Source organism: Hyaena hyaena, unplaced genomic scaffold (genome assembly GCF_003009895.1).
Source record: "Hyaena hyaena isolate Hyena2069 unplaced genomic scaffold, ASM300989v1 scaffold_31, whole genome shotgun sequence".
NCBI lineage: Eukaryota > Metazoa > Chordata > Mammalia > Carnivora > Hyaenidae > Hyaena > Hyaena hyaena.
In genome coordinates, this window is record NW_024080664.1 from 261,928 (window position 1) to 288,439 (window position 26,512).

The 26,512-nt window shown below is 61.5% G+C and overlaps 1 protein-coding gene across 2 annotated transcripts; it reads left to right on the forward strand.

Moving 5' to 3' along the window:
* Positions 1-14,321: 14,321 nt before the first annotated feature.
* Positions 14,322-26,470, forward strand: STK25 (serine/threonine kinase 25). 2 transcript variants are annotated; one of them, XM_039228538.1, is made up of 12 exons: positions 14,322-14,426; positions 14,909-15,031; positions 20,795-21,025; positions 21,635-21,691; positions 22,172-22,280; positions 23,155-23,312; positions 23,411-23,596; positions 23,924-24,069; positions 24,292-24,406; positions 24,496-24,567; positions 25,763-25,899; positions 26,043-26,470. In XM_039228538.1, exons 2-12 carry the CDS (start codon positions 15,002-15,004, stop codon positions 26,080-26,082), a joined length of 1,281 nt encoding a protein of 426 aa, XP_039084469.1. In that variant the 5' UTR covers positions 14,322-14,426; positions 14,909-15,001; the 3' UTR covers positions 26,083-26,470. The 2 variants fall into 2 exon arrangements, with proteins under 2 accessions (XP_039084469.1, XP_039084468.1); XM_039228537.1 differs by having other exon boundaries at positions 14,330-14,488.
* The last annotated feature ends 42 nt before the right edge of the window (positions 26,471-26,512 follow it).

Consider the following 26,512-nt stretch of genomic DNA (forward strand, 5'->3'; position numbering starts at 1 on the left):
TGTTGAGTCAGAAAAAGAAAACAGAAATGCCAATATCAAGGATAAAAAAGAGAACATCACCAGATACTACAGCATTAAAAGGACAATACGGGAAGCCTGGCTGGGTCAGTCAGTGGAGTGACTCTTGATCTCAGGATTCAAACCCTATGTTGTGTGTAGAAATTACTTTAGAATCTTAAAAAAAAAGGATGATAAGAGAAGAGTATGAACAACTCTATGACAGTAAATTTGAAATTTAAATGAAACACAACTTACTAAAACTGACATTAGAAGAAATAGAAAACCTGGATAGTCCTATACCAATGAAATAAAATTAATGCATAATTTAAAATATTCCCCAAAAGAAAATTCTAATTCAGATGATTTCCTTTTTTCTTTCTTTTTTTGTTTGTTTGTTTATATATTTATTGAGAGAGAGCACAAGTCGGGGAGGGGTAGCGAGTGAGGCAGATAGACTCCTAAGCAGGCTCTGGACTGTCAGCACAGAGCCCTATAAGGGGCTCGAACTCACACACCATGAGATCATGACTGGAGCTGAAGTGGGACACTTTACTGACTGAGCCAGGTGCCCCACTCTTTGTTTTTTAATTCAGATGGTTTCATTGGAGGGAATTCCTCTAAACAATTGAAGAATATCACCAACCTTACACAAACCTTTCCAGAGACTAAAAAGTGAGCAAATATTCCCACCTCATTTTGCGAGGCCAACCAAGCGCTGATACCCAAACCTATGAAGAACGTTACAAGAATCTAGAAAAGCTATTGAACCTCCGTCTGCCTTGGCTTCTCCATCTATAGAATAGATACCTACACTCTGGGGTTGTCGAGAGGATTGGACTAGTGAATCCGTGTAAAAACTTGCTCATCACGTAGTGAGTGCCCAGTAATTGTCAGCTGTTTTTGCAGAAAAGCTCTGGAGCTCTCAAATGTGAGTGTGCATTTGAACGAACTCTTCAGTGGGGGCCTGGAGCAGCAGGGCAGAGTCTGCCTCTGGCATTTCGGCAGAGCACTTAGGTTAGTGTTTTCTAAATGGGGATGTGGCATATGGGAGTTCAGAAGGGAAAGGGACTTCCCCCAGGTACCGCTGTAGGACTGTGCATTATCAGATTATGAACTTTGGAGCCCGCCCGGGGGCCCCTGGAATGTACTTCTGGCAGAGGGAAAGCCTATGTCTGCAGACAGGACACGGATGCTCCCTCTGCACCAGATGGCCTCAGGTAACTTTTGGCCCCAGTCACAGCCTCCCATACAACATGAGGTCCGTTCTCTGCTTCCTTCTCCTGGGGAGCGTGAGTGGGTGCAGAAAGACTTCATGGGCTCTCACGTGGGAGTGACAAATCACTGCACACCTCATAGATGTCTGTGTTTAGCATGGTCCCCTCAGTCCAGGCGATCCCATGCCTGGATCCAGCCATGCCTGAAACCAGTGGACTCCTCCCTGGACCGTTTATATCAGATCAAAGCCACATCTCAGGATGTTGGGTACAGAATAGTGACAGCAGTAGGGACCGGAAATGCCCCCAAGGGCTTGTTAGGAGATAAGGTTAAACCAGTCCTGAGTAGTTAGAGCACAAGCCCTTATCCAGACCTTAAAAAGGCTGGGTCATGCTGGACTTAGCTGAGGTCTTCGTGTCCCTCGAGGCCTGGAGGCAGCTGGCCTTGTCCGCCCAGCCCTGACCGCAGATCCCCAAGACTGCTCGGACGCTCCGCCGTCACCCGTGGCCCCGATTCTGCACCCCTGGAGAAACTTGCTCTGCTCTCCGTCTTGCTTCTCACCCTCTATCTGCCCTGCTGTTGACCAAGTGCAGACGTTGGTGCCTGGTTGGCGAGGAGCCTGCTGCGGCCCCAAAGTGGCTTGAGCTCAGGGAGACGTGTCGGTTTGTGTGACTAAAATGTCCAAGGCTTCCGGCTGGATCCTCAGGGAGTCTCTCCCTCCACCTGCGGGTCTGTCTGTGCTCCTCCGTGATGGCTTCTCTTGGGGCAGGCTGTCCCCCAGTGACTGGACTCACCTCCCCACTGCAGGCTTTCCCAGCGGAAAAAAACCCAGTCTCTCCAGACGCCCTGGGGCCAGCAACTTTGTCACGTGCCCCTCCCTGAACCAGCTGTGGCTAGAGACGGGGACGGTGCCCCGTGTCAGGCCTGGTCACACACCTGGCCCTGGACGGGGTGCAGGGGCCTGTCAGTGCCACCACGTAGCAAGGGTAAGGGTGGAGCTCATGACCAGGGAAGGGAACCTGTGGAAGATGACCAGGAGAGGGACCCTGGCTTCCCAGAGAATCCTGCCCAAGGCTTTGGTGGGGGGGTCACAATTTGGGGAGCAGGGGGCCCACAACCCAGTGATGCCAGGTTTGAAAGGTGAGTGGTAATACCTAGCACAGACATGGACCGGGGTCCCTGCCTGGTCCCCCTACAGCCACGCGGTGGGGGGAGGGGCAGGCGCACACGGCAGTGTCCCGTCCGCAGAGCAAACGCCCAGGCTTCCACGGAGCCCTGTCTACACCAGCACAGCCACCTACAGAGCCTGTGTGGGCCTCTCCCCGAGCCCGGCCCTGAAGAACACTGAGCAGCGGGGGCGTGGACAGTCACGGATGTGAGGGTGGGCATGGCTGCACGTGTGGGGCTCCCTCGAGGCCTAATGGGCAGGGCTGGCTGTGGCTGGGAAGGTTCCTGGCGGGAGTCTGGTGTTCGGGACCCGGTCCAGGCCTTCCAGGACATCATGGGGTTGCTTGCCTAGAGTGGGGGCCTGCACGTTGCATTGAGTCATTGCTGAGCTCCTCCTGTGTACAGGCTGCGGACACGATGCCCACTGTCCAGGGACCCATGACCCATGGGGGGGGCCAAGCCGCTTCATTCTCTTTTCAAAATACATCCTAAGGGCGTTACTTCTGCCTCCTTTGCTGCCAGCCCCCCTCTTCTCATCTGCAGCTCTCTAGACTAACCTGTGCGTGGGGACAGAGTGCCTTTTCAAAACCAACCATTTTCATTAGTGCCCAGCCCCCCAGCACCTGCTTTTACCCCCTCCCCCCAACCTCTGTGGCTTCCACTCCCCTCCCTCTGCCTTGCTCTCGGCTCCAGCCACCCATCTCCTTGTAGATCATCAAAAACCCACAGCACACTTGCGCCTCAGGGCCTTTGCACTTGCTGTGTGTGCTCTATTACCTTCACAGCTCTGCTCATGTAACATTTCATCAGAGGTGCCCTCTCCTGCGACCTGACTCACCCCCACCTGCATTACAGTCTTCCTCACTCTCACACCCTCTGTGCCAAGCAGGTCCCTACAGGGTAGCTGAGGACAAGGGGGTCAGGAGGACATGAGGTTGGGTCCCTGCGCCGTGTGACACAGCCTGCCACTCGCAAAGCGGTCCACCCTCTCGGAGTCCAAAGCACCACCGACCGTAGACATCCTAGTTGAGTATCACTTTGCATGTATACGGGGCGCAGCGCGCCTTCCTTCCGGGTGCCTCAGCCCCGCCCCTGTCGCCGTCCTCAGCCCCCGCCCCCCGTCCTCAGTCCCCACCCCCGTCCTCAGCCCCCCCCACCCCCCATCCCCGTCCTCAGCCCCCCCGTCTCCATCCTCAGCCCCCCGCCCCCCGTCCTCAGCCCCCCCCCGTCCTCAGCCCCCCCGTCTCCATCCTCAGCCCCCCCCGCCCCCCCTTGCTCAGGTGTTCAGCAGGTGCACTGCTCCTCCTGGACTCAGGGGCGCTGCACCCATGTGGACTGAGCGAGTGGGGGCTGCTGCGACTCTGGCCCTCCGTCCCTGTCTGGGGACCCCCGGGGCGCTGTCGTTGGGGGTTCAGGTTTACTCCAAACCCCAGGGCGGTCTTGCCCCTTTTCTCTGGAGGTCGAGGAGGTGTGCCCGCCGTTAGTGATCTCCATGGCGATGGGATACCCTCAAGGTTCTCTGACATAAAGGGAGTGATGGACTTGAGCTACCAGGAGGAGACAGAGGAGGGGCCAGCCCCCCAGGCACCAGCCTCTCTGCGGGGGGCTCAGCGGGGCACCGCACCCAGCAGCTGCTGGAGACTGACCAGAAATGTACACACCCTTGAACCCTGGAGACATTTAAAGAGTCCCAGAAGCTAATAAAGTGGACAAGTGGACACCAATCTGCAAACATCTGTGGCTTGGCCCAGGCCCTGGATGCGGTCACTGCGCTGCTGCCGGACGGGAACACCCCTGGGGGCCCTTGGGGGGATGAGCAAGGTCTGCAGGGGGCTGGCTCCCCAGGGACAAAGCAGGTGAGCGCGGAGGGTGCGCAGGCGGTGCAGGGCAGCATGGGGGGGTGGGGGGCAGGTAGGGCTGCCCGGCAGGTGACCCTGCTGCCCCTCAGGAAGGCCGTCTGGCAGGCAGAAGCTGGCTGGGTGGGCGATCCCTCCCCATTCTTCCACAGCAATCCTGCAGCAGGGGTGACCGGAGGGGGCTTGGGGGGCAGACGCAGCACCCCGAAGCCTCCTGGGGCTGAGGCCTGGGGGTGCTGTGAGCACCGCTTACCCACATGGCTCCTTGGGCCGGCCGCTCCCTGTGTTTCCCTAGCAGCTCGTTATTCTTCCGGAGGGATCAGAGCCCGGACAGAAGGGTTTTGTATACACTGGGGTGAGTGCTGGATAAACGCCCAGGGGACAGGGGCAGGGTGTCTACATGCCTCACCCGGGGCCCCCGGCCTCCCTCCTGCACAAATGGAAGGGTGGGCTTCAGCCTCGGGAGGGGGCTTGGGGTGGCCTCACGTTGGACTCAGCCGGGCCAGCCGCATCCGCCCGCAAGGCCCGTTGCCCCTCTGCCCACTCAGCGCCCTCGGCCTTAATTATAAAGTGTTTCCAGGGGCGCCTGGGGGGCTCAGTCGGTTGAGCGTCCGACTTCAGCTCAGGTCATGATCTCAGGGTTCATGGGTTCGAGCCCCGCGTCGGGCTCTGTGCTGACAGCTCGGAGCCTGGAGTCTGTTTCAGATTCTGTGTCTCCCTCTCTCTCTGACCCTCCCCTGCTCGCAGTCTCTCCCTCCCTCTCTCAAATAAATAAACATTAGAAAAAAATTTTAAGCGAATATCGTCAGCCCAGTGAACAGCCGAGTTACTGCGCGTGCGCCCTGGTTGCCCGGGGACCTGAGCGACTTGGCACCTGTCTGCCGGCCACCCGAGCTCTTGCAACTTCCTAGACACAGAATCAGCCCTTTTCCTTCAGGGTATTCATTTTTTCGCATTGGTTTGTCCATATTCTTTGTATATTCTGGGCGTTAATCTTTTATCTGTTATAAATGTTGCAAATATCCCCTCCCCAGGCTGCCCACCCGCCGTCCTGCACCTGCTGCGGGGGTCTGTTCTGCCCTTCTGGTGGCGCTTAAAATCCGGTTTTGTGGGGGTGCCTGGGGGGCTCAGTCGGTTGAGCACCTGACTCCCACCAGGGCATGATCTCACAGTTCACGGTTCGAGCCCCACGCTCGGCTCTGAGCTGACAGCTCGTAACCTCCTTGGGATTCTCTCTCTCTGCCCCTCCCTGACCTGTGGTATTCTCTCTCAAAATAAGTAAATAAACTTAAAAAAAGAGAGAGATTCTCTCTTTGAAAACAAGCCAGTTTCGTGGGCGTTGGTAAGAAAGATGTTCCTTTTCTTGTTCTTCTCCAGCCTGGGCTGGCAGTCTGCGCACTTCCGGCCGAGGAGGCTGGTGTTTCCAGGACTTTGAAACTGACCCCTGAGCCTGAGTCCAAGTCCGGACGCACCACGGCGGGCCTGCCTCAACTCCTCGTGCTCCCACCTACTCCACGCGTGTGTTCACACCTGACGCGGTGAATTCTCCTTTCGTGCATTTTTTTGCATTTATTGTGCGCTTCAACGAAAATTATGCGCGTCCATGATTTAAAGAACTCAGTAGCTCTACAAGGTTTTGGTGAAAAGCAGCTGTGTCCCCGGGGCCGCCTCCCCAGACACCCCGTCTCCAGCCCTCGTGACGACGCACGCCCCGAGCCACTCTGTGTCCTCTGTCAGACACGTGCGTGGAAGGTGAGGAATTGGCCCCCAACCCCGCACCTACTTCCTGGCCGCTCTACCTTCTCGTTTTCCCTTCCCGGGACTGGGTGGACAGGGGAGGGGAGGCGGGGGCTGTGCTCACAGCCCTCAGGTCCGGGGGGTGGCCTTGCGGTGCACACTTGTGCCCCAAAGCAAGATAACCCAGAGCTCTGGGGCCCCTGGCCCCTGGCCCAGCCCTCCACTCCCCAGTGACACCATCAGGAAAACAGCGTTCTGGATCAGGCTGATGGCCTCTGTGGAGGACCAGGCGCGCCCCTCCTAGAGCGCTCTCTGGCCCGGGCCTTCTCGGGCTCACCCCTCGCTCCTGCCTTCATCGCCCCGATGTGGTCACATCACAGACATTGGTCCTCAGGTTCACCTGGGACATGGCCTGTCGCAGCCATTCTGTTCGCGGACTTCCCTGCCTGGAGCTCCGGACAGCCTCCCCTCCTACGGCTGCTGTGTGCCAGGAGCTGACGGTTGACGGGCACTGTGTGGCCCTGCTGTCCTTATCCGTCATTGTCCCAAGTGCATCTGTCCGTTGTCCTGTCCTGGAGGCGCCCCATCTTCTTGCCCCATGTAGGTGGGTCTCACCCCTGTGTGGGTGGCGCCAGCTTCCTGGTGTCCCATCCCCAACCCGTCCATGTTCTCTGCTGCATCTCTTTGTCTTGGCTCTGCCTTCTGGAAGGGTTCCTGAATTTTATCTTCCTGTGTTTCTGTTCCAACGCTTCTTTCTTATTCTTTGATCTCGTTGCCTTAACAAGGTTTCCTGTCCTCCGTGCTATGGACACAGTGTCCTCTCTTTCTGAGGGTTATAACTTTAAGGGGCGTTTTGCCCCCTTCCCCGCCCACACTTCTCCTTATGGTTTTGTCCTCCCCTTTCGGGAGGGAGGTGCTCCCGGCAGGGAGGTCCAGCGGCTCCCGGCCGGCGTCCCGCCTCTTTCCTGGGAAACCTCAAAGGAGGCCCTTTTCCGGGACAGTCTGGCTTCCCCTGAGAAGGTTCGTCAGGCCTCCCGCTTTGGGGTGCGGGTGGGGTCCCTGTCTGGCTGGCAGCACCAGGAGCGGCGTTCAGGGAGGCGCCCGGGGTCTGCAGGCTGCGAGGCAGCCCCTCCCCAGACACCCGTCCCCTGGGCCTCCCCACCCTCGAGGTGCCCGCAGCTGGGTGCCTCAGGCCAGTCTCTCCGGAGGACAGAGTCCGGCCTGGTTTTGTCCTGGGGGCAGGAGGCGTGGGCGAGGCGGCCAGCCTGGCTGTGGCCGTGGGGCGGGGACCGGGCGGGGACCCGCAGACACCCCGGGAGCTGGCGGAGGGCGGCGGCGTTTCACCGTCCCGCCTGCGTGTGCGGGGTAGGCGCACCTCCCGGACCCCGATGTCTGGCGGGGCCACGGAACGTGAGGAGGCGATGAGGGCCGTGAATGAGCGGGAGCTGGGGGAGCCACGGCGTGTTTCTGCCTCCTGACTTGGCCACAGGAAGGCGCTTGTCCCAGAGAAGGCTGCCCCCCCCATGCCTGCAGGGGCAGGAAGGGGAATGTCTGTGGGGGGGGGGGGACAGGGTGCCTGCAGGAGCCGCCTGGGCTGCCGCCAGCTGCTGGGATCCCAGGGCTGCTCATTACCGGGCGTCAGTGCCCTGGGCTGACAGCTACATGTGCTGAGCCAGGCACCACCTCCCACCTCTCTTTCCCTTACAGGGTGGTGGAGAGCATTCAGATCTCTCGTCTCTGTCTCCTTCTCTGCCGTTCTCTTCGTATTTGAGGGTTTCCCTACTTGTACAATTCCTCCACTTCCTCCAGTGCTGTTCTCGAAGGGCATGAGCACGAGACGTGGCTGGGGCGCCATTTCAAACCGGGGCAGTCGTTGCGGGCTTTCCGGTGCCACAGGCAACACCTGCGCGACTTCCCCACGCGCTTCGCTGACCTCTGTGCGATTCTGCTCCTTGTGTCCCCTGCCTCTTCATGGTCCTTCTGGGCGATGCCGTCCAGTCCATCCCAGACTCCGGACTCCCTGCGTGTTTGAAGACGCCTGTGGCCTCGCTCTGAACACGACAGGCAGACGCGGCCCACGGTCTCTGTGCACAAGCCACCCTTCCATTGTCCCCCCCATCTTCCTCCCTGCTCCGACCCTTCCTCCTCTCCTTTGTTAATCTTTATTAACCTCCCCGGCTCCTGACAAAGCAGCACAAACCTGGCCTAGAACAGCAGACAGGCTCCTTCACGGCCTGGAGGCCAGGAGTCGGGAGCCCAGGTGTGGACAGAGCTGCCTCGGGGGCTTCACCTCTGTCCTGCTGCGTTGCCTTCTCCCCGTTTGCATCCAAACCCTCCTGTCCCGGGGCCCCTTCTCCAGCAAGACCTCATCTGAACTTGACTCTGCAAAGTCTTCTGCAAAGACTCCTTGTCCAAATACGGTCCCATTCACACGTGCGGGGCTAGGACTCAACACGTCTTTCTGGGTGATGCCATCCAGCCCTCTCCATTGTTAAGACTTGTTTTCATGCTTAGAATTCTAAAATGTACTACAACGTGTTAGGTCAAGGCTTCATTTCCTCCTCTAGCCCGAAAATCCACATTTCTCTTCAATTTTGGGGAAAATTTCCCCAGTGTGTGTCTCTGCATGTGTGTGTACTCTGAGTGTGTGTGTGTGTGTGTGTGTGCATGTGTGTGACTGTGTGCACCATCCACGCTCGGTGTGCTAGCTGAGGGGCTGGTGCCGAAGACGTGCTCTGCCGAATCCCTGCGCGTGTGCTGCTCACGTGGCAAAAGCAACTTTGCAGGTGGGATTAGACTGAAGACCTTGAGGCGGGGAGGTCCCCACGCATCGTCCACGCGAGGCCACAATAGTCACAAGAGTCCTTTTTTTCTTTAATTTTTTATTTATTTCTGAGAGAGAGAGACAGAGACAGCGTGAGCAGGGGAGGGTCAGAGAGAGAGGGAGACACAGAATCTGAAGCAGCTCCAAGGCTCTGAGCTGTCAGCACAAAGCCCGACGCGGGGCTCAAACCCACGAACCGTGAGATCCTGACCTGAGCCGAAGCCGGACACTCAGCCGACTGAGCCCCCCGGCGCCCTGCAAGAGTCCCTGTAACTGGGACGAAGGAGGGCTGGCTCAGAGAGGAGAGGCAGGGTCAGAGAGAGGCCACGAGGCTAGCTTTGCAGATGGGGAGGGAGGGGGGTGAGCCAAGGGGTGCTGGTGGCTTCTAGAAGCTGGAGAAAGCAAGGAAACAGATTCTCCCTGGAGCCTCCAGAAGGAAGCAGCCCTGATTGCAGCCCAATGAGACCCAGGTCAGACTTTTGCCTTCAGAACCGTCAAATGCGGGTGTTGCTTTAAGCCATTCGGTTTGTGGCATTTTGCTAGAGCAGCTGTGAGCTCCCCTCTGTTAGGCTCAGGGGAGCGCAGGGGAGCAGGGAGAGCTTCCTGGGAGGGAGCTGATCTGCCCTCCGCCAGGGGGAGCCTAGTCTATAAGTGATACAGGGTCACTGATAAGTTCTGGAAAGTGCAGAAAAAATATAAAGAATTTGCATGAAAGATTCACAACCTGGCTCACGGACAACTGACCATTGTAAATGTTCTATACATTTCTGTCCACTGGGGAGGGGGGAGGAAGGGAGAGCTGGGGAGGGGGGAGGACAGAAAGGGGTTGGGCTGCGAGGGGAGCAGCTTCTCCATTTCCCCACCCACCTCCTGAGCGCCGTCCCGCCCACGGTGGTGTGCTGTCCACAACAGTTAGGCACCTGCACTGCGCCCCGTGGAGGTACATCACGTTACACGGAGGTAACATTGTTAGTATCACCGGCTGTTTACGGTGTTTCCACTTTTCCACCTTTGAGCTAAATTGTGCCCATTTTTAAAAATGTTTGTTTATTTATTTATTTATTTATTTATTTATAGAGTGCATGAGCGTGCGAGTGAGCTCGGGGGAGGGGCAGAGAGAGAGGAAGCGAGAGGACCCCAAGCAGGCTCCGCGCTGTCAGGCTGTCAGCACAGAGCTCTGTCTCAAGAACCTTGAGATCAGGACTGAGCTGAGACCGGGTCGAGTCGGACGCTCCGCTGCCTGAGCCCCCAGGCACGCCTGCCTCTTTTCCTGGTGCTGATGCCTGGAAGTGCTGTTGCCCGGTCAGCAGGAGGGGGCACGTTTAAAGCTCTGTGTCTGGGTCACGTTTTGAGGGAGAGGACTGTCCCCGAGGCACCGCGCCGCCGGGACCCCAACACCAGACGAGTCTGAGCTTGCCCAGTGGGCACAGGGTGACGGAGGCATTTCTTTGGTGTGGAGCCCGACGCGACCCAGCGTGTGTCTAGAGAGACCGGGAAGCCGGGCAGAGGCCGGGGCCGGTGGCTAACGGGCAGGCACCTGAACGCACGGGTCTTCACCAAAGTGGGTTTCAATGTGTCCAAAATGTAAAGTCAGTCTTAGAAGATGAGGATTTGCTGTGACCTTGACTCAGGTTGGCAGCCGGCCGTCATCTCCCCAGGGCCAGTCAGGGCCCCCACCCTACTGCCTGGGTGGGACAGGGAGCAGGTCCAGGCAGGCCCGGGAAGTCACCTGAGTCAGGCTGAGGGCATGGACAGGGACACAAAGCTAATGGGCCCTGTCCAGACTTTTTTTTTTTGCCCTGAGGGGAGTGATTTTTCTTCTACTTTAACCACCTTCCTGAGATCCTGAGGCCTTCTTGAATGGATGGTTTTTTTTTTTAATGTTTATTAATTTTTGAGAGACAAAGCATGAGCGGGAGAGGGGCAGAGAGGTGGGGGGGGGCACAAAATCCGAGGCAGCTCCAGGCTCCGAGCTGTCCGCAGAGCCAGATGCGAGGCTCGAACTCACAGACCATGAGATCATGACCTGAGCCGAAGTGGGACGCTCAACCGACTGAGCCACCCAGGCGCCCCTTGAATGGGTTGTTTTGAAACAATCCTCACTGTTCTTAGATTTCAAAGTCAGCAGACACAGTTAAGCCTGTTTTTCTGAATACAAGACTAAATCTGGTCCCTGAAGTCCATGTGCCTGGAAAGTTAGGACAGCAAATAAAATAAGACTTAACATCCACATCGCCGAGTCCAGTCCCAATACCGCATCAGTTCACAACAGTCCCCATGTGTACACACAGTCAGCGTTAGTTCTTTTTTTTTTTTTAATTTTTTTAATGTTTTATTTATTTCTAGGAGAGAGAGAGACAGCGTGAGCAGGGGAGGGTCAGAGAGAGAGGGAGTCACAGACTCTGAAACAGGCTCCAGGCTCTGAGCTGGCAGTCAGCACAGAGCCTGACGCGGGGCTCGAACCCACGAACCGCGAGATCAATGACCTAAGCGAAAGTCGGACGCTCAACCGACTAAGCCACTCAGGCGCCCCAGTCAGCGTTAGTTCTAAAACCTGTTTTTTTCGGGGCGCCTGGGGGCTCAGTTGGGTAAGCGTCTGACTTCTCTCAGTTTGTGAGTTCGAGCCCCATGTGCCGTCAGCGCAGAGCCTGATGGGGCTGGAACTCACTGACCGTGAGATCATGACCTGAGCCGAAGCCGGCTGTTTAACCAACCTAACCACCAGGTGCCCTGATTTGGAATCTTGATGTGAACCCACTGTGTGCAGTCATACGCATGAAATCATGCACATGTACACACGTGCACATGTGCCTCCATGTTTGATGTTAAGGAATTGTTAATTTAAAAATCTCTATTTAAAACTACAGTGAAATTGCCTTTTTCCGTGTGCAGTCGAATGGATTTTAGTGCATGTACAGGTTTGTATCATGCCCACCACAATCAGGACACCGAGCAGTTAGTCACGCGGCAAAAGTTCCAACATGCTGTCCCTCTGCGGGCTGCAGGCGGTCCCCACCTTTGGAAACCACTGATCTCCTTTCCTACTGTTTTGTCCTTTTGACAAAGCCACCTGAATGGAATTACTATTATGTAACCCTTCGAGGCTGACTTCTTTCTCTCGCAGGTCGCCGTTAGGGCCGGGAGAGTGCGCCGCGCCCAGTGGTGGGACGGACCTCGCCTGCGGTGGGAATCTGCGGCGTCTCCGCGTCGGGGCAGGTGGACAGACGTGCTGCAACACTCGTGTTCGTGTTTGTGTGAAGGTAGCTTCACTTCTCCGGGAGGAGGACGGGAGTAGGAAGGCGGGGTCACACCCCGGGGCCAGGTGCTCGTGGCCGGCGCACCAGCCGGAGGTTGTCCCCGGTGGCTGCGCCGTTCTGCGCTCGCCCCACGGAGACGTAGGAGATTCTGGGTTCTTCATCCTCCCCCTGGGTGACCCGCCGTTCAGCTCCGCCTCCGGGGGAGGGTCTCCAAGGATGCGGCCTTTCAGCGCTGGAACTGAAAACTCCTGGGAAAATTGGGGCACGGGCTATTATCAGGACTTCATTTTAGCCGTTCCCCTCCGCATGTGGGCAGTGCCTCACTGGGGCTTAGTGTGTTTTCCCCGGTGGCCAATGATGGTAAGCACCTGTTCGTGCGCTGCTGCCATTCATCCATCTTGACTGGTTAATTATGTACTTATGAGATAGAATGAACAGGGAAGGGGCAGAGAGAGAGGGGGAGGGAGAGAGAATCCCAAGTAGGGTCTGCACTGTCACTGTAGAGCCCAGCTCGGGGTTCCAGCCACGAACCACAAGATCATGACCGGAGCCAAACTTAAGAGTGCAACCCTTCGCCAGCTGAGCCGCTCAGGTGCTCCTCACCCACCCCGGTCAAGGGATGTGTCTATTCCAGCCTGTTCTCAGTTTTGTTTAATTGGGTTGTTTTCTAACTGTTGAGTTTGGGGAGCTCTGTATATATTTGTTACATACTATATAAAGTATACATACGTATTTTGTATGCATACATGTGTGCACAGGTGTGTATGTTTATATTTGGTTGTATGCTTTGCATTGTTTTTCCCCAGCCTTGTAGTGTGTCTTTTCCTTTTCTCAACAGTGTCTTTCTGAAAGCAAAATTTAAAAATTTGTTGAAGTTTATTTTATCACTGCTTTTCTTAGTTGTATTAAAATACATAAGCATAGGGGCGCCTGGGTGGCTCAGTGAGTTAAGCAGATAACTCTTGGTTTTGGCTCTGGTGACGATCTCACCGTTTCCTGAGTTTGTGATGTTGTGTAACCATTTCCAGTATCTATTTCTAGCACTTTTTAAAAATCACCCCAGGAGAAACTCTGTCCCTATTAAGTAATAATTCCCTTTCCCCCTCCTCAGCCCCTGGCAGCCTCTATTTTACTTTCTGTCTTTTGAACTGGCCTATTCTCCATGCCTATGTAAGTGCAATCATACAGTATTTGCCTCTTTTGACTGATTTATGTCCCGTGTAGTGTGTTCTTGTTGCTGTAGTTTTATTTTAAATAGGCTCCATGCTGGGCGTGGACTTTGATTGAACTCCCCACCCAACACAGGACTTGGATTTGAACTCACCAAGACTGGGGTGCTTAACCCACTGAGCCACTCAGGTGCCCTGCGTAATGGCTTTAAAAGTTTATGTTGTATCATGTGTCAGAACTTAATTCCTTTTCTATTTTATTGTATTTTATTTACTTTGTGTGACATGATACACATAAAATTTACCATCTTAACAGTTGTAAGTACATTAGATGGCCGTGCAGTCCATCTCCAGAACTCTTTACTTTGCAAAACAGACTCTGTGGATGAAACAGTAGCCCCCCGTTTCGTGTCCCCCGCGTCCGCTCTCTGGGTAAATCCGCCTCCTTCAGGGGCTCCGCAAACGGGAACCAGACACTATTTGGGCTTTCGTATCCGGCTTCTTCAGCATAACGCCCTCCAGGCTCATCCGTGCTGCCGCGGGGCCGGAGCGTCCCGCAGGCTGGATAGTATCCCCGGCTCTGCGCCTCCTCAGTCGGTTTCTCCGTCCCACCCTCCACGGATACTTGGGGTGCTGCACTGCGCGGGGCTCCAAGACGGCATCCGAAGGCTCCCCAAGGCGGAGGGGGGACGGGTGAGTGGAGGCGAGTGACGGAGGGTGGGGGGATGGACGGGACCAGGAGGGGGGACAGACGGGGGTGGCAGGGGAAACGGGGGAAGTGGACGGGGAAGGGGGGGCGGGAAGCGGAGGGAGTCCCCGGGTGCGAGGACGCATGCCCAAGGGCCGCCTCCCAACCCCAGGCCGCTGCACCCCTCCTGGCTCCGCCCCGGCCCCGCCCCGCCCCGCGGCCTGCTGGGAGACGTAGTGTAGAGCTGCTCAGGAAGCCCGACTCCGAGTCCCGGCGAGCCCCGCGACACCGCCCTGCCCCGTGGCTTGCCGGGACTTGTAGTCCAGTGTCGGCGGGCACTCGAGGGCGGAACGAACGGTGGGACTCGGTGTCCCAGAGAGCCCCGCGCTGGGCCACGACACCGCGCACCGCCTTCGCCGTCGCCGCCGCTGGGCTTTCTCCGGTCGCCGCCGCCACTGCCGCTCCTCCGCGGGCTGGAGGGCCCGGGCGTCCCCGAGCGAGAGGAGGCTGCGGGTGGGAGCCTTCGTGGGCACTGAGGAGCGGGCCGGGGGAGGCCGGGATGGAGCCCCCCGGAGGTGGGCGCGCTGCCGGGCGGGCCCGTGCCTGTGGCGGTTGGGGAGGGGGCCGGGCAGTGGGGGGTGTCGGGCAGTACGGGCAGTGGGGCTAGTGGAGGGCGCCGAGGGAACTGGGGGCGGGGCGGGGCTTGGCGGGGGGAAGGGCGCTGGGGGCGAGGTTCGGGGAGGGGGGGCGCGCTGGGGGCGGGGCTCGGCGATAGGGTCTGTGAGGGGCGTGAAAGGGCTCGGGGACCCGGCCCTGGGCGGGGGGTTGGCAGAGGGCCTGGTGGAAGGTCAGAGGCCAGAGTGCGGGCGGGAGAGGCTTCGAAGGGTGCCCCGGTTGGTGGGGCCATCGAGGAACGAGACGGGCGGGGGCGCCTGGGCCGGGGGAGCCCCGCGTACCGTGAGCATCAGCGTTGAGCGCGCTTGCTGTCCTTGCAGTTGACTGAAGCGGGGGAGCCGGGTTCCAGAGCCTCGAGGCAGGATCTAGGGGCCTCCTGGGGTCGCAGCGGATGGTCCGAGGGCCTCGCAGACATGGCTCACCTCAGGGGATTTGCCAACCAGGTAAGGTGGTTTCTGGGTCGGGGGTGCGCGTCGGGGTGCGGGCCTGCCCCGCCCCCGGACGTGGGAGAGCCGGACGCGACGTTTGTTTCACCTACGAGCTTCTCTCCTGAAAAGAGCAGGCGGGAAGGAGTGCGGCGCCGAGGGGACAGCGCCCCTCCGGGCACCCTGTGGTCACTTCCGTGGGCCGAGTAGGGGGCAGGAGTTCTGGGGGGCAGACGCGCACAGACTTGTCAGAGCACAGCCCCCCGCGCAGGAGCGGACGGTGTGCGGAGGCGACCCCGGGGGGCAGAGCGGGCCAGGCGGCTCGCGTGGGATTCTCTGGGAACCCGGGTGGCTGCGTTTGCGGGGTCCCCGCTCGACGCCGGGCAGGAGCCGAGGAAGCGGCTCTCGGGTGAGTGGGTGTGTCGGGAGAGCCGAGTGCGCAGCCCCAGTGTGTTGGCGGGGAAGCTGGGGAGGGCTGCTCTGAAGAGCCTGTCAGCTGGGCGAGAAGCGCCCAGTTCTTACACTTCCTGACCCGGAACCACCTGGCCGGCTCTGGGGGACCCTGCAGGGCAGCGGAGGGCCCGCTGCTGGCGCTGGGAGAGCGGTGGGCAGCCAGCTTGGGACTGGTGGCGGTTTCCCCTCCCCAAAATGTCGCCTCAAAACCAGGCGATGGAGGCTGGAGCGAAGCCGGGTTTCCTTAGGCGCTGGCGCCTTGGCTGTGTCCCCCGTGGGCGGGCGGGCGGCTGCGGGGTGGTGGGCCCCCTCTGCTGGCATCCGCACCGAGAGTGGTGTGTGCGGGTGCCCGCAGAAGGAGCGGAGCTAGCGGGTTCCTCACTAGCCTTTGACGGTGTGTCTGGAAGTCACGTGACTGATGCGCGGAGAAAAGTTGGCTTATTTTTAAGAGCCGCGGGATACAGTTTGCGCCCAGAAAGGGCCTCACTTGCCGTACCTCCCGGTCCTGGTTCCCGCCAGTGACAGAAGCCTCAGAGGAAGCCCTGAGAAGCAAGCTAGGGACTCGCTGAGCGACCTTATCAGACCTTGTCAGTCCCGCGGCTCCAACTCCAAGCTGCACAGCCGCCCTGAACCCACGCCTAGGGGCTTCAGCATTGATTTCCAGGCTTCAGGGGCAAAGAATGAATTGATTTGGGAACAACATAACCACTGCGGCTACGGGACATCTACCTACTCAGCGGATGTGTCACTGTGCGCTGCACCTTTTACGTGTGTGGCTCTTGCAGTTCCCGTCAGCCTTCTCACGCAGGCGCTGTTGTTTTCTGGGATTAAAACCTCGGTGCTTAGAGAAGCTAGTTGCCTAGAAAGTGACAGATCCAGGCTCCAAATCCTGGTGTCCCTGGGGGACGCTCTCAGCTGTCCCGCAGTCCAGTGGCAGGATGTGTCTGTCTTCACGGCTTCACTTCTCAAGGTGAATCAGAAATACTCTTTGCCATACTTTTTTCCCCGCTTGGAGAACAGGAAGGAAAAGATAGGCTGTGGGAGTGGCCCCTGTGGGTCCCGGAAATCGGCGCTGTGAGCGCCCCATCCCTGTGTGCAGACGGTGCTTGGTGTGGGCCCTCGGCATCCAGGTCACATCTGAAGGGACCCCTCAGGAAGGAAGCCCCCTTTGTCCTTTCAGAGGCCAGTGGCAGGGAGTTTGTCATTGTGTCATTTTCTTTACAGACATTTGTCACTGTGGCCCCGTGGGGCATTCCCTGCTTGGGGCAGTGCGCCATGCTACCCCACCGCCTGCACTCCTGCCCTCGCCGTCCCCTCCCCAGCCACCCCCACCCCCCAACCCCCACCCCATGGCCTGGCTCCTTCCTGTCCTGCTTGCAGGGCGCCCGGGCTGCCACCTGTCCTGTGGTGGTTGGGATGGCTTCGCTCCCCTTACATCACCGGGCAGCGGCCCCAGACCTGGCAGCTTCAGGGCTGGAGGACAGGGGTGCCGCCCGCCTGGGCTGGCCGAGCCCTTACTGCTGGCCCAGACCCTGTGCGCTGCCTGGGGAAGCAGCCGGAGGCCCCCAGACCCAGGCGCTACTTGCCTTGCCTTCTGGCGGGGCTGGGGACAGGTGGCCCCTGCAGTACGCTTGTGGGTAGGGTCAGGGTCGCAGCCAGGGCCATGCTTGTCACACTGCTGAGTTCACTGGCCTGCGGTGGGGGAGACTCAAGGAGTATGAGAGTTGGGGGGGGGGGGTCAGGGCTCCCCGCCTTCCCTGCCAAGCCTGGAACTCTGGCTGATGGTCCACTGTGTTCTCCCAGCAGTGGGGGTGCGAGCGCCCCGTCTGGGGGTTCCCTTGTCGGGCTGCTGTGTGGGCTCTGCGTAGAGAGGGACACGGTGTCCTCAGCAGGGCTGAGGGGAGCAGAGCAGCAGGACCTGTGGCCAGCAGATGGCCTGAGGGTGGGAGGGGGACCCGCCAAGGCAGCGGTGCTGATTGGTGCTGCCTGGCGTCGGTCCTTCCTCCTCTAGCTCTTCACTGAGGCCACCTAAGGAGAGGGACTCTTCAGTGACAGGGGACGCGAGGTTAGGGCACCGGCTGGACCGAAGTTACCGGACAGCTGTTGCGGGGTGCCCTGCAGGGCTGTGCCGGCACGTCTGGGGCAGGCTGGCGGCGTGGAGGACTCACGTCCCGGCCACCGAGTGGGCGCTGACGGTGGAGTCAGCGGAAGGAGCCCCCGGGACGGTGCAGTCTGGGCCCCGATGCGGGAGGAGCAGGCGCCGGAGGGGCTGTGTCCCGGCCCAGCGCGGCGTCCCCCACCCGCTCGCCGAGAGAGGCGCCGGCTGGTCGAGCGCGTGGGCCGGGAGCTGGGAGAGGGCACGCCCTGCCAGGCCCTCCTCTCGGGTTCGGGTGGGTTCTGGCCTTGTGATCACCCCCTCCCCCCACCCAAAGACCGTGAGCGGCTGTGACTCGGAGCCACATACCCAACCTGTCCTGGTTTTCTTCAGAACATGCGTGGCAGGCCGTTGGGCCTGAGGGACCTAAGTGGCACTTAGCTGTCTGTGTCCTGCCTTCAGCCTCGCCGTGGGGAGTCGGCGATAGCTTGGCCGCACGTCCCCGCTGCGCGTTGTCCCCTGCACGCACTGGCTCGGACACTGGGCTGCGGGTTCTGGTGAGGAAGGAAGGGCCACGTGCCTGAACCGGCCGGCCCGCCCGCCCTTGGGGACTCTGTGCTGAGGCGCTGCTCGGCGCCCCCGGCCCCCCGCATCAGCTCTCCCACCGGGCTCCTGGCTCGCCGGGTGCTCAGGATCCGGGCTGCCCACGTGCCGTGCTCACGTGCGGGCCTGCGTGCTGTCCCCTCCCTCCCGGTCGCACACCTCAGGAAAGTGGCTAATTGGAAGTTTCCTTTGACGCGTGGTCTTAATCTGGAGCCAGTCAGGCATGATGTGGAGCTTTGCGGGGGGGAGAGCCCAGGGTGGGTGCCGAGTCTGCGTGGAGGGCTCTCCTCCTCGGGACCGTGGGGCACCCGCCACCGCGGGATGGGCCTTCCCTCGTGCCGGTGAGGCAGGGGACGCTGTACTTTTTTCCTCTTACACCCAGCTGCTTGAGATCGGCACCAAGACGCCCTGTCGCCGATGGGTGCTGGGGCCGTGGGAGCAGCCTCTCTGCAGGGAGGTGCGTCCTGGTGGATCCGAGTCTCGGGGCCTCGGAAACCCCTTTCTGCCTTTGGATGAGACGCTAGGCTCCCCCCTCAGCTCCTCCACAGGCCCCACCTGGGTCCCCGCGGCACCTGGCCCTCTTCGTCACTGGGGCTGTGGGGACTGCTGCTGGGTCTCTGAGGACACAGTGAGCTGCTTGGTGTCCTCAGAGTGTGCTGTTCTCGGGGGGCGGGGGGGGACCCACGCGCGCGCAGGGGCGGTCCATCCTTCAGGCAGCGCCTGTGTTGAGCCACCGCAGCCCCTGACGCGCGGAGGGTCAGCCCACGGGCAGACGCCCCTCTGGCGGCCGTGTCCTGGTGCTCAGACCGCTGGGCGCTGATTTTCAGGCTTTATTTGAATGAGGGCCGAGGACAGGACTGTGTGCGGTAGTGAGTGTGGTGCTTGCGTCTCCGGGATGGAACAGCCAGGAAAGCATCAGGTTTCAGCTCCCGCTGGGGTGCGGCTGGAGCTGTCTCGAGGACTGATTTGGGGACCGGACGGGGAGGCCACTTCCAAGGGGTGTGGCTTCCAGGCGTGCAGGGACCCGGCTGGCAGCATAGACTGTTGCTCGGGCACTTCCGGGGGTGCGGGGAACCGAGCGAGGGCCCGTACCACCCCCCCCCCCCCCGCGCCTCCGAGTCTAGCTGTGTGTGAAGAGGCCGCACAGCTGCGTTCTTGCCAGCTAGGCCCGTGGTTCACGACACTGGGTGCTGCCCCCGCTGTCCTGTGGGGCGGCCTCACTGTCCCCGCTGCCCCCGCTGTCCTGTGGGGTGGCCTCGCTGTCCCCGCTGTCCTGTGGGGCGGCCTCGCTGTCCCCACTGTCCCCGCTGTCCCCACTGTCCTGTGGGGTGGCCTCGCTGTCCCCACTGTCCCCGCTGTCCTGTGGGGTGGCCTCACTGTCCCCACTGTCCTGGGGGGCAGCCTCGCTGTCCCCACTGTCCTCGCTGTCCTGTGGGGCGGCCTCGCTGTCCTCACTGTCCCTGCTGTCCTGTGGGGTGGCCTCACTGTCCCCACTGTCCTGGGGGGCAACCTCGCTGTCCCTACTGTCCCCACTGTCCCCGCTGTCCTGTGGGGTGGCCTCGCTGTCTTTGCTGTCCCCGCTGTCCTGTGGGGCGGCCTCGCTGTCCCGTGGGGTGGCCTCGCTGTCCCCACTGTCCCCGCTGTCCCCACTGTCCTGTGGGGCGGCCCCGCTGTCCGCACTGTCCCCACTGTCCTGTGGGGCGGCCTCGCTGTCCCCACTGTCCCCGCTGTCCCCACTGTCCCCGCTGTCCCCACTGTCCTGTGGGGCGGCCCCGCTGTCCCCACTGTCCCCGCTGTCCCCACTGTCCTGTGGGGCGGCCCCGCTGTCCCCACTGTCCTCGCTGTCCTGTGGGGTGGCCTCACTGTCCCCACTGTCCTGGGGGGCAGCCTCGCTGTCCCCACTGTCCTCGCTGTCCTGTGGGGTGGCCTCGCTGTCCCCGCTGTCCCCGCTGTCCCCACTGTCCTGGGGGGCAGGCTCACTGTCCCTGCTGTCCTGGGGGGCGGCCTCACTGTCCCCGCTGTCCTGGGGGGTGGCCTCGCTGTCCCCACTGTCCCTGCTGTCCTGTGGGGTGGCCTCGCTGTCCCCGCTGTCCCTGCTGTCCTGGGGGGTGGCCTCGCTGTCCCCGCTGTCCCTGCTATCCCCGCTGTCCTGGGGGGTGGTCTCGCTGTCCCCGCTGTGCCCGCTGTCCTGGGGGGCGGCCTCGCTACCCCACGTCTCCGTCTCCTGCCCACTTAGCCCTTTAACCTGTCCTGGTGCCTCACTTGCTCCTCCCCACGTGTCCACGTGTGGGGCGTGGGCGGGTGGGCATGACCCTCATGGCCTCTCCGCCTGCTCCACAGCCTGGTCCCTTGGGTGGCGCCGAGGCCTCTGTGCTCCTTTGTGGGGAGGGCACGTCTAGGTGTCCTGGAGAAAAAGAGGTGAAAGAAGAAAGGAGGGGGCGCCTGGCTGGCTCAGTCAGAAGCCTGAGTGACTCTCAATCTCAGGGTTGTGAGTTCAAGCCCCACGTTGGGTGTAGAGATTTAAAAAGCATAAACAAAAAAAACGTGGTGGGCTTCCTAGCTCCTCGTTTTCGGGCTGCCGCGCCCTCCGGCAGGGCCGCCCCCCGTCTGCCCGCCCCTTGTCCCCGCAGCACCCACGCGTGGACCCCGACGAGCTCTTCACGAAGCTCGACCGCATCGGCAAGGGCTCCTTTGGGGAGGTGCACAAGGGCATCGACAACCGCACCAAGGAGGTGGTGGCCATCAAGATCATCGACCTGGAGGAGGCCGAGGACGAGATCGAGGACATCCAGCAGGAGATCACTGTGCTCAGCCAGTGCGACAGTCCCTATATCACCCGCTACTTCGGCTCCTACCTGAAGGTGCCTGCGGGGGGGGGGGGGGCCTGTGCCAGGCCTGCACTTGGGTGGACGCCTGTGGCAGCTGCCCCCACCCCGCCTGGCTGCTCGGGAGGCTCGGGCTGGGTCTGCCCCCGCGTGGGGACGGCGGGCGGGACAGGCCCGTGGGTAGGACACGAGCGGGACCCGGTCGGCCCTGAAGTGGCGGTGGCGTCCCACGGCCCGGCCGCGCCCTCCCCCAGGCCCCGGGCAGCCCCTGCGGAACAGCATCTGGGAGGCCTCCCCCTGCCCTTCGGGGGCCCACCCAGGGGATGCCTGGGGTGCGGGTGCCCAGAGGCCAAGTGCTGGCCGGGCGTGCGGTGCCTGCAGCCTGGCTCCCGCTGGGCGCTGGCACAGAGGACCCGGGCACCGGCCTGAGGACCAGGTCCATCTACACATCTACAGGGTGGTCGCATTGGGGGTGTGACAGGCGGGGGGCTGGACGGGGCCCCTGGGGACCTTTCGCAGTGGGTCCCCGAGGGACCGGGGCTCTGGGTGTCCCCTGCCGGGAAGTGCGCGTCTTGGGGCCCTGGCCTGGCGGTGCCGCCTTCCCTGCTCCCTGCCGTGAGCTGACGGGCGTTTCTCTGGGCCCAGGGCACGAAGCTGTGGATCATCATGGAGTATCTGGGTGGCGGCTCCGCCTTGGACCTGGTGAGGCACAGGCCGCAGCAGTGGCGGCTGGTCGTGGGGAGGAGCGGACACACAGGTTGCTGTGGGGTCGGGGGCAGCAACCCCGGACCCGCTGCCTGAGGACCCCCGGCTCCTGTGGGCCTCCCGTCTGTGGCCGCCTCGGTGTGTTACCGGCTAGTTAGGAGCCTTCTCAGCCCCAGAATGAACCGTGGTCCGTTTCCACCGGTCAGTGCTCAGGCGTCCTGGGCCCGTGGGGTGCAGGTGAGGTCAGTGCCCCCAGGCACACAGGCGCAGGAGTGGCCGGGACCCCCTTCATGACAGTGGAGAGAGCAGAGGACGCTCTGCCGAGAGCCTCCCCCACTCCCACCTGACCCCGCATCTGACTTCACCAGTCGCTCAGGGTGACCCCTCCCCTGGGGGAAGCAGAGGCCAAGGAGCTGGGGACTGTGGGGACAGCGGGGGTGCCTGAGGCCCCGCTGTCCCTCCTCTGCCTGCATGTAGCTGAAACCCGGGCCCCTGGAGGAGACCCACATCGCCACCATCCTGCGGGAGATCCTGAAGGGCCTGGACTACTTGCACTCGGAGCGCAAGATCCACCGAGACATCAAAGGTCCCTGGAGGCGCGGCCCCTGTCCCTCTTCCCTGTGCTCCCCCCCCAACCCTAGAAGCGCCAGAGCGAGAGGTGGAAGTTGCTGTGAGGGGTGTGCGGCTGGCGGTGCTGGGGGGTCTGGGACATGGGGACCCTTGTAGTTCAATCGCTGCAGACCCTGCCAGTAACAGAACTTTCTGAGGGTGTCGCACCCGTGAGGAGGGCACAGCACCTCTGCTCCTTGGGTCGGAAGGGACCTATTTATTTATTTATTTATTTATTTATTTATTTATTTATTATTTTTTAAATTTACTTGTGAGAGAGGAGAGAGAGACCGCGTGAGCAGGGGAGGGTCAGAGAGAGAGGGAGACACAGAATCCGAAGCAGCTCCAGGCCCTGAGCTGTCAGCACAGAGCCTGACGCGGGGCTCGAACCCACAAACTGTGAGATCCTGACCTGAGCCGAAGTTGGACTCTTAACCGACTGAGCCCCCCAGGCGCCCCGTAAGAGACCTATTTAAAGCAGATGTGTGGATTCTTGCTCGTGTGGGCTCGAGCAGCCCCACCGTGGGAGCCAGCCCCGCCCAGGGCAGCTGGGGGTGCGAGGGCTAGGGTCAGTCACTGCCCGCTCTGCAGTTCAGGAGAAGAGGGCGGCAGCTCTGTTCTTGCGATTTGTTGTGAAAGGCTGACACTGGGAGGGCCTGTGGGGCGGGAGGCACCGGGGCGGGTCCCTGGTGCAGCCCCCCCCCCCCCCCAGTGGTCCTGGGTGCCTGGCCTGCTGGATGGAGAAGAGAGCTAAGGTCCCCGCCGGTGTCCCCAGCTCCCTCAAGCAGCTGTGCGCAGGGTGGGGCTCTGCGAGCTGCTGTGGGTGACGCCCTCCATCCTGTGTCGAACAGCTGCCAACGTGCTGCTCTCAGAGCAGGGTGACGTGAAGCTGGCTGACTTTGGCGTGGCGGGGCAGCTCACGGACACACAGATCAAGAGGAACACATTTGTGGGCACCCCTTTCTGGATGGCACCCGAGGTCATCAAGCAGTCAGCCTACGACTTTAAGGTGGGTGGGCCGGTGGGGCTCGGGGCGTGGTGGGTGGGGGGTCGTGCGGGGCTCAGGGTACCCCCAGCGGCAACGCTCCCCTGTGGGTCTTCGTCCAGGCTGACATCTGGTCATTGGGGATCACGGCCATCGAGCTGGCCAAGGGTGAGCCTCCGAACTCTGACCTCCACCCCATGCGTGTCCTGTTCCTGATCCCCAAGAACAGCCCGCCCACCCTGGAGGGCCACCACAGCAGGCCTTTCAAGGAGTTCGTGGAAGCCTGCCTCAACAAAGACCCCCGATTCGTAAGCCCTGCCTCACTGCGACCTCTGGGGCCCCGGCCCGGGGGTGGACTGGGGACAGGCCTGAGCAACTCGGGCCCCTAGGAAACAGCCCCGTGGGAGGGGGTGGGGCCTGAGGCCCCTTCCTTGCGCCCGGCCTCACCCTACCCTGAGCCCTTCCTGGTGCAGAGTGGGTCCTGCCAGGGGCTTAGGTCTAGGGAGCCCCTGGGGTGGGGAGCATGTGGCCCACCCCAGCCTCCTAGTGGCCACCTCCGTCCGGTCCCCTGGGGGAGCTGTGAGCTCCAGGAGTGTGAAGGCAGAGCTCGGCTGACCTGGGCCCTCCCCCGGCAGCGGCCCACTGCCAAGGAGCTCCTGAAGCACAAGTTCATCACTCGCTACACCAAGAAGACCTCCTTCCTCACCGAGCTCATCGACCGCTACAAGCGCTGGAAGTCTGAGGGGCACGGCGAGGAGTCCAGCTCCGAGGACTCCGACATGTAGGGGCCCTTCCGGGGGGCATGCACCCTGATGGCCCTGGGCCTTGGGCTGGGGGTGGGGAGGGGTTAACTGGGCCCCTGGAGCCCAGGGCGGGCCTACTGAGCATTGAGGGCCATGGGGTTCTCTCCAAAATAAATGGGGAGGCTAGGGAAGGTGTGGGCCTTGGGACCCCCAAATCCCTGCCCCCCATGCTCCTCGCGGCCCTTCACCTTTCACCCTAGTGACGGGGATGCTGAGGATGGAGAACAGGGTCCCATCTGGACGTTCCCCCCCACCATCCGGCCGAGCCCCCACAGCAAGCTACACAAGGGGACAGCCCTGCACGGCTCCCAGAAGGTAGGACCCGGCTGCGGGTCGGGTGGGGGGCACACCCGACCCTGGGGCACACTGGCCCTGATCGCCTTCTGGGGCTTTGACTTTGGCAGTCTGCAGAGCCCGTCAAGAGGCAGCCGAGGTCCCAGTGTCTGTCCACGCTGGTCCGGCCTGTGTTCGGAGAGGTAAGGGCCGGGGCGGGGCTGCCGCACTTGCGCAGAGGCGCTTCCCCCACAGTGTGACCTCGAGGGTCCTGAGGAGGCGTGCTGGCCAGTCCCCACCCTGCATGCGGGGCTTCCGGGCCCCTCGAAGCCCGTTGTGGTTGCACCTGGATCTGGGGCCAGGCTTTGAGTGAAGCAGAAGTGGCTGAGAGAGGGCACCTCCCCGGTTCCCCCCGCGCTGCGGTGGTTTGGGATCTCAGGATGGCGTTGACCAAAAACTGTGACTTTTATTTTGAATGTCAAACACGTGGGATGGTCGTCTGTTGAGAGAGCGCCTGGGAGGTCCCGTCCTTGGTGTTGGATGTCAGGGTGGGGCAGGGAGGCCTCAAGGGTGACTCCCTGGTGGTCATGTGGCCCTGTGTGTCACCTGCTGATGGGGGGTCAGTAGCACCCCAGGTGACAGCAGAGCCTGGAGCCCAGGGAGGGAGGAGTGGGGTGCAGAGAGCCACCCTGAGGAGAGTGGGCCCTTGGGTGTCTCCCTGGGGGGGGCATCTGGGTGGAGCCAGGAGAGCTCCCACCTGGAGGGACCCGAGATGCAGGGGAGGAGGTGGGGGAGGGGCAGGTGGCAAGAGCGGGACTGTCGGGGGCTGAGGACCAGGAGCCTGTGGAGCTCGGCTGGGACACTGGGATCGGGCGTGTCGCACACCGGGGAGGGAGGTGGCCAGTGCCGGAGAGGAGGGCCGGGCTGCTGGAGACCCCGTGCGGTGCGCGATGTGTGCCTGGGGGGGGTCCCCCTGGGGGCCCTGAGGTGGAGGCCGCTGCACGGGGTGTGCTGGGAGGCTCCCTGTAGTTTCTGAGGGGTGGCAGGGGGCCCGGGTGGTCTGCTGCTCGCAGCCCTGGTGCTGGTGGGGCCCAGGGGTCCGGGCGCCCTGATCTGGCTGTGCCGTGCACTGGGGGTTCTGGGCTGTTCTCTCAAGTCCCAGGGGCCTGAGCCATGGATTTCTGTGACCCTTGGTTGGGAGGAAGCCGCGTGGTTAGCCAGGCCCGCCGCAGTGTGACAGTGCCAGGCCGTGGGGGTGGGGCAGCGTCGGTCTCTGCTGGAGCCCTAGGTACCCGGTGGGACCTGGCCCACCCTAGCCCTGTGGCGGACGGGCAGCCTTCGTCCCGAGCTCCCCGCTGGCGGCGGCTCACAGTCAGGCCCACGGCCGTCTGTCCGCAGCTCAAGGAGAAGCACAGGCAGAGTGGCAGCGGCGTGGGCGCGCTGGAGGAGCTCGAGAACGCCTTCAGCCTGGCCGAGGAGTCCTGCCCTGGCATCTCGGACAAGCTGATGGCGCACCTGGTGGAACGGGTGCAGAGGTGAGGCCGGGGGCTGCTGCTGCTTCCGCTTCTCGTCCTCTCTCCTCTGTACCTTCGGGGCCAACGGCGGGCTGGGCCCGCAGCCCTGCACTGTCCAGGGCCGCACCCCTCCTGCCGGGGAGTGACCGCTCCTCCCCCCGCAGGTTTTCCCACAACAGGAACCACCTGACGTCATCCCGCTGAAGCGCTGCTGCTTGCGAAGCCGGGAGAAAGGTCTTTGCGTGGCGCCCCCTGTGCGGTCGCGGCCACCGCCCCGCGCAGAGGGTCCCTCTTCCACACCCCTCCTGGCAGTGGAGCGCAGACACCGCGGCGCCGCCGCGAGGAGCAGAGACTGTCGGGGCAGCCCCGCCGCCTCCCCCGCCCGAGGCCGTGCCGGGCGCAGGTTTGCCTCGTGTCGCGCCAGGTACCGCGTCTCCTCCCGAGGACTCGTGTCAGCCAGGACTTTTTCTTTTTTTTTTTTTTTTAAGAAACTGAACTTCCTTGCTTCCCTGAATGTTCTGAGGTTAAGGTGTTAGTTTTCGTAGAACGTTGAGAGGCTCCGGCCACTTTCAATAAAAACCTGAATTGGTCAGATGCTGGTGGCGGGCGGGTCCCGGCTCCTGAATCCTTGTGC

What these genes read in the sequence shown, in the direction of transcription:
- STK25 (XM_039228538.1), top strand. Translation starts at nt 15,002, where the DNA reads ATGGCTCACCTCAGGGGATTTGCCAACCAG. An exon ending in ACTTCGGCTCCTACCTGAAG is followed by an intron (nt 21,026 to 21,634) that starts GTGCCTGCGGGG and finishes CTCTGGGCCCAG; the next exon opens with GGCACGAAGCTGTGGATCAT. An exon ending in TCCGGCCTGTGTTCGGAGAG is followed by an intron (nt 24,568 to 25,762) that starts GTAAGGGCCGGG and finishes GTCTGTCCGCAG; the next exon opens with CTCAAGGAGAAGCACAGGCA.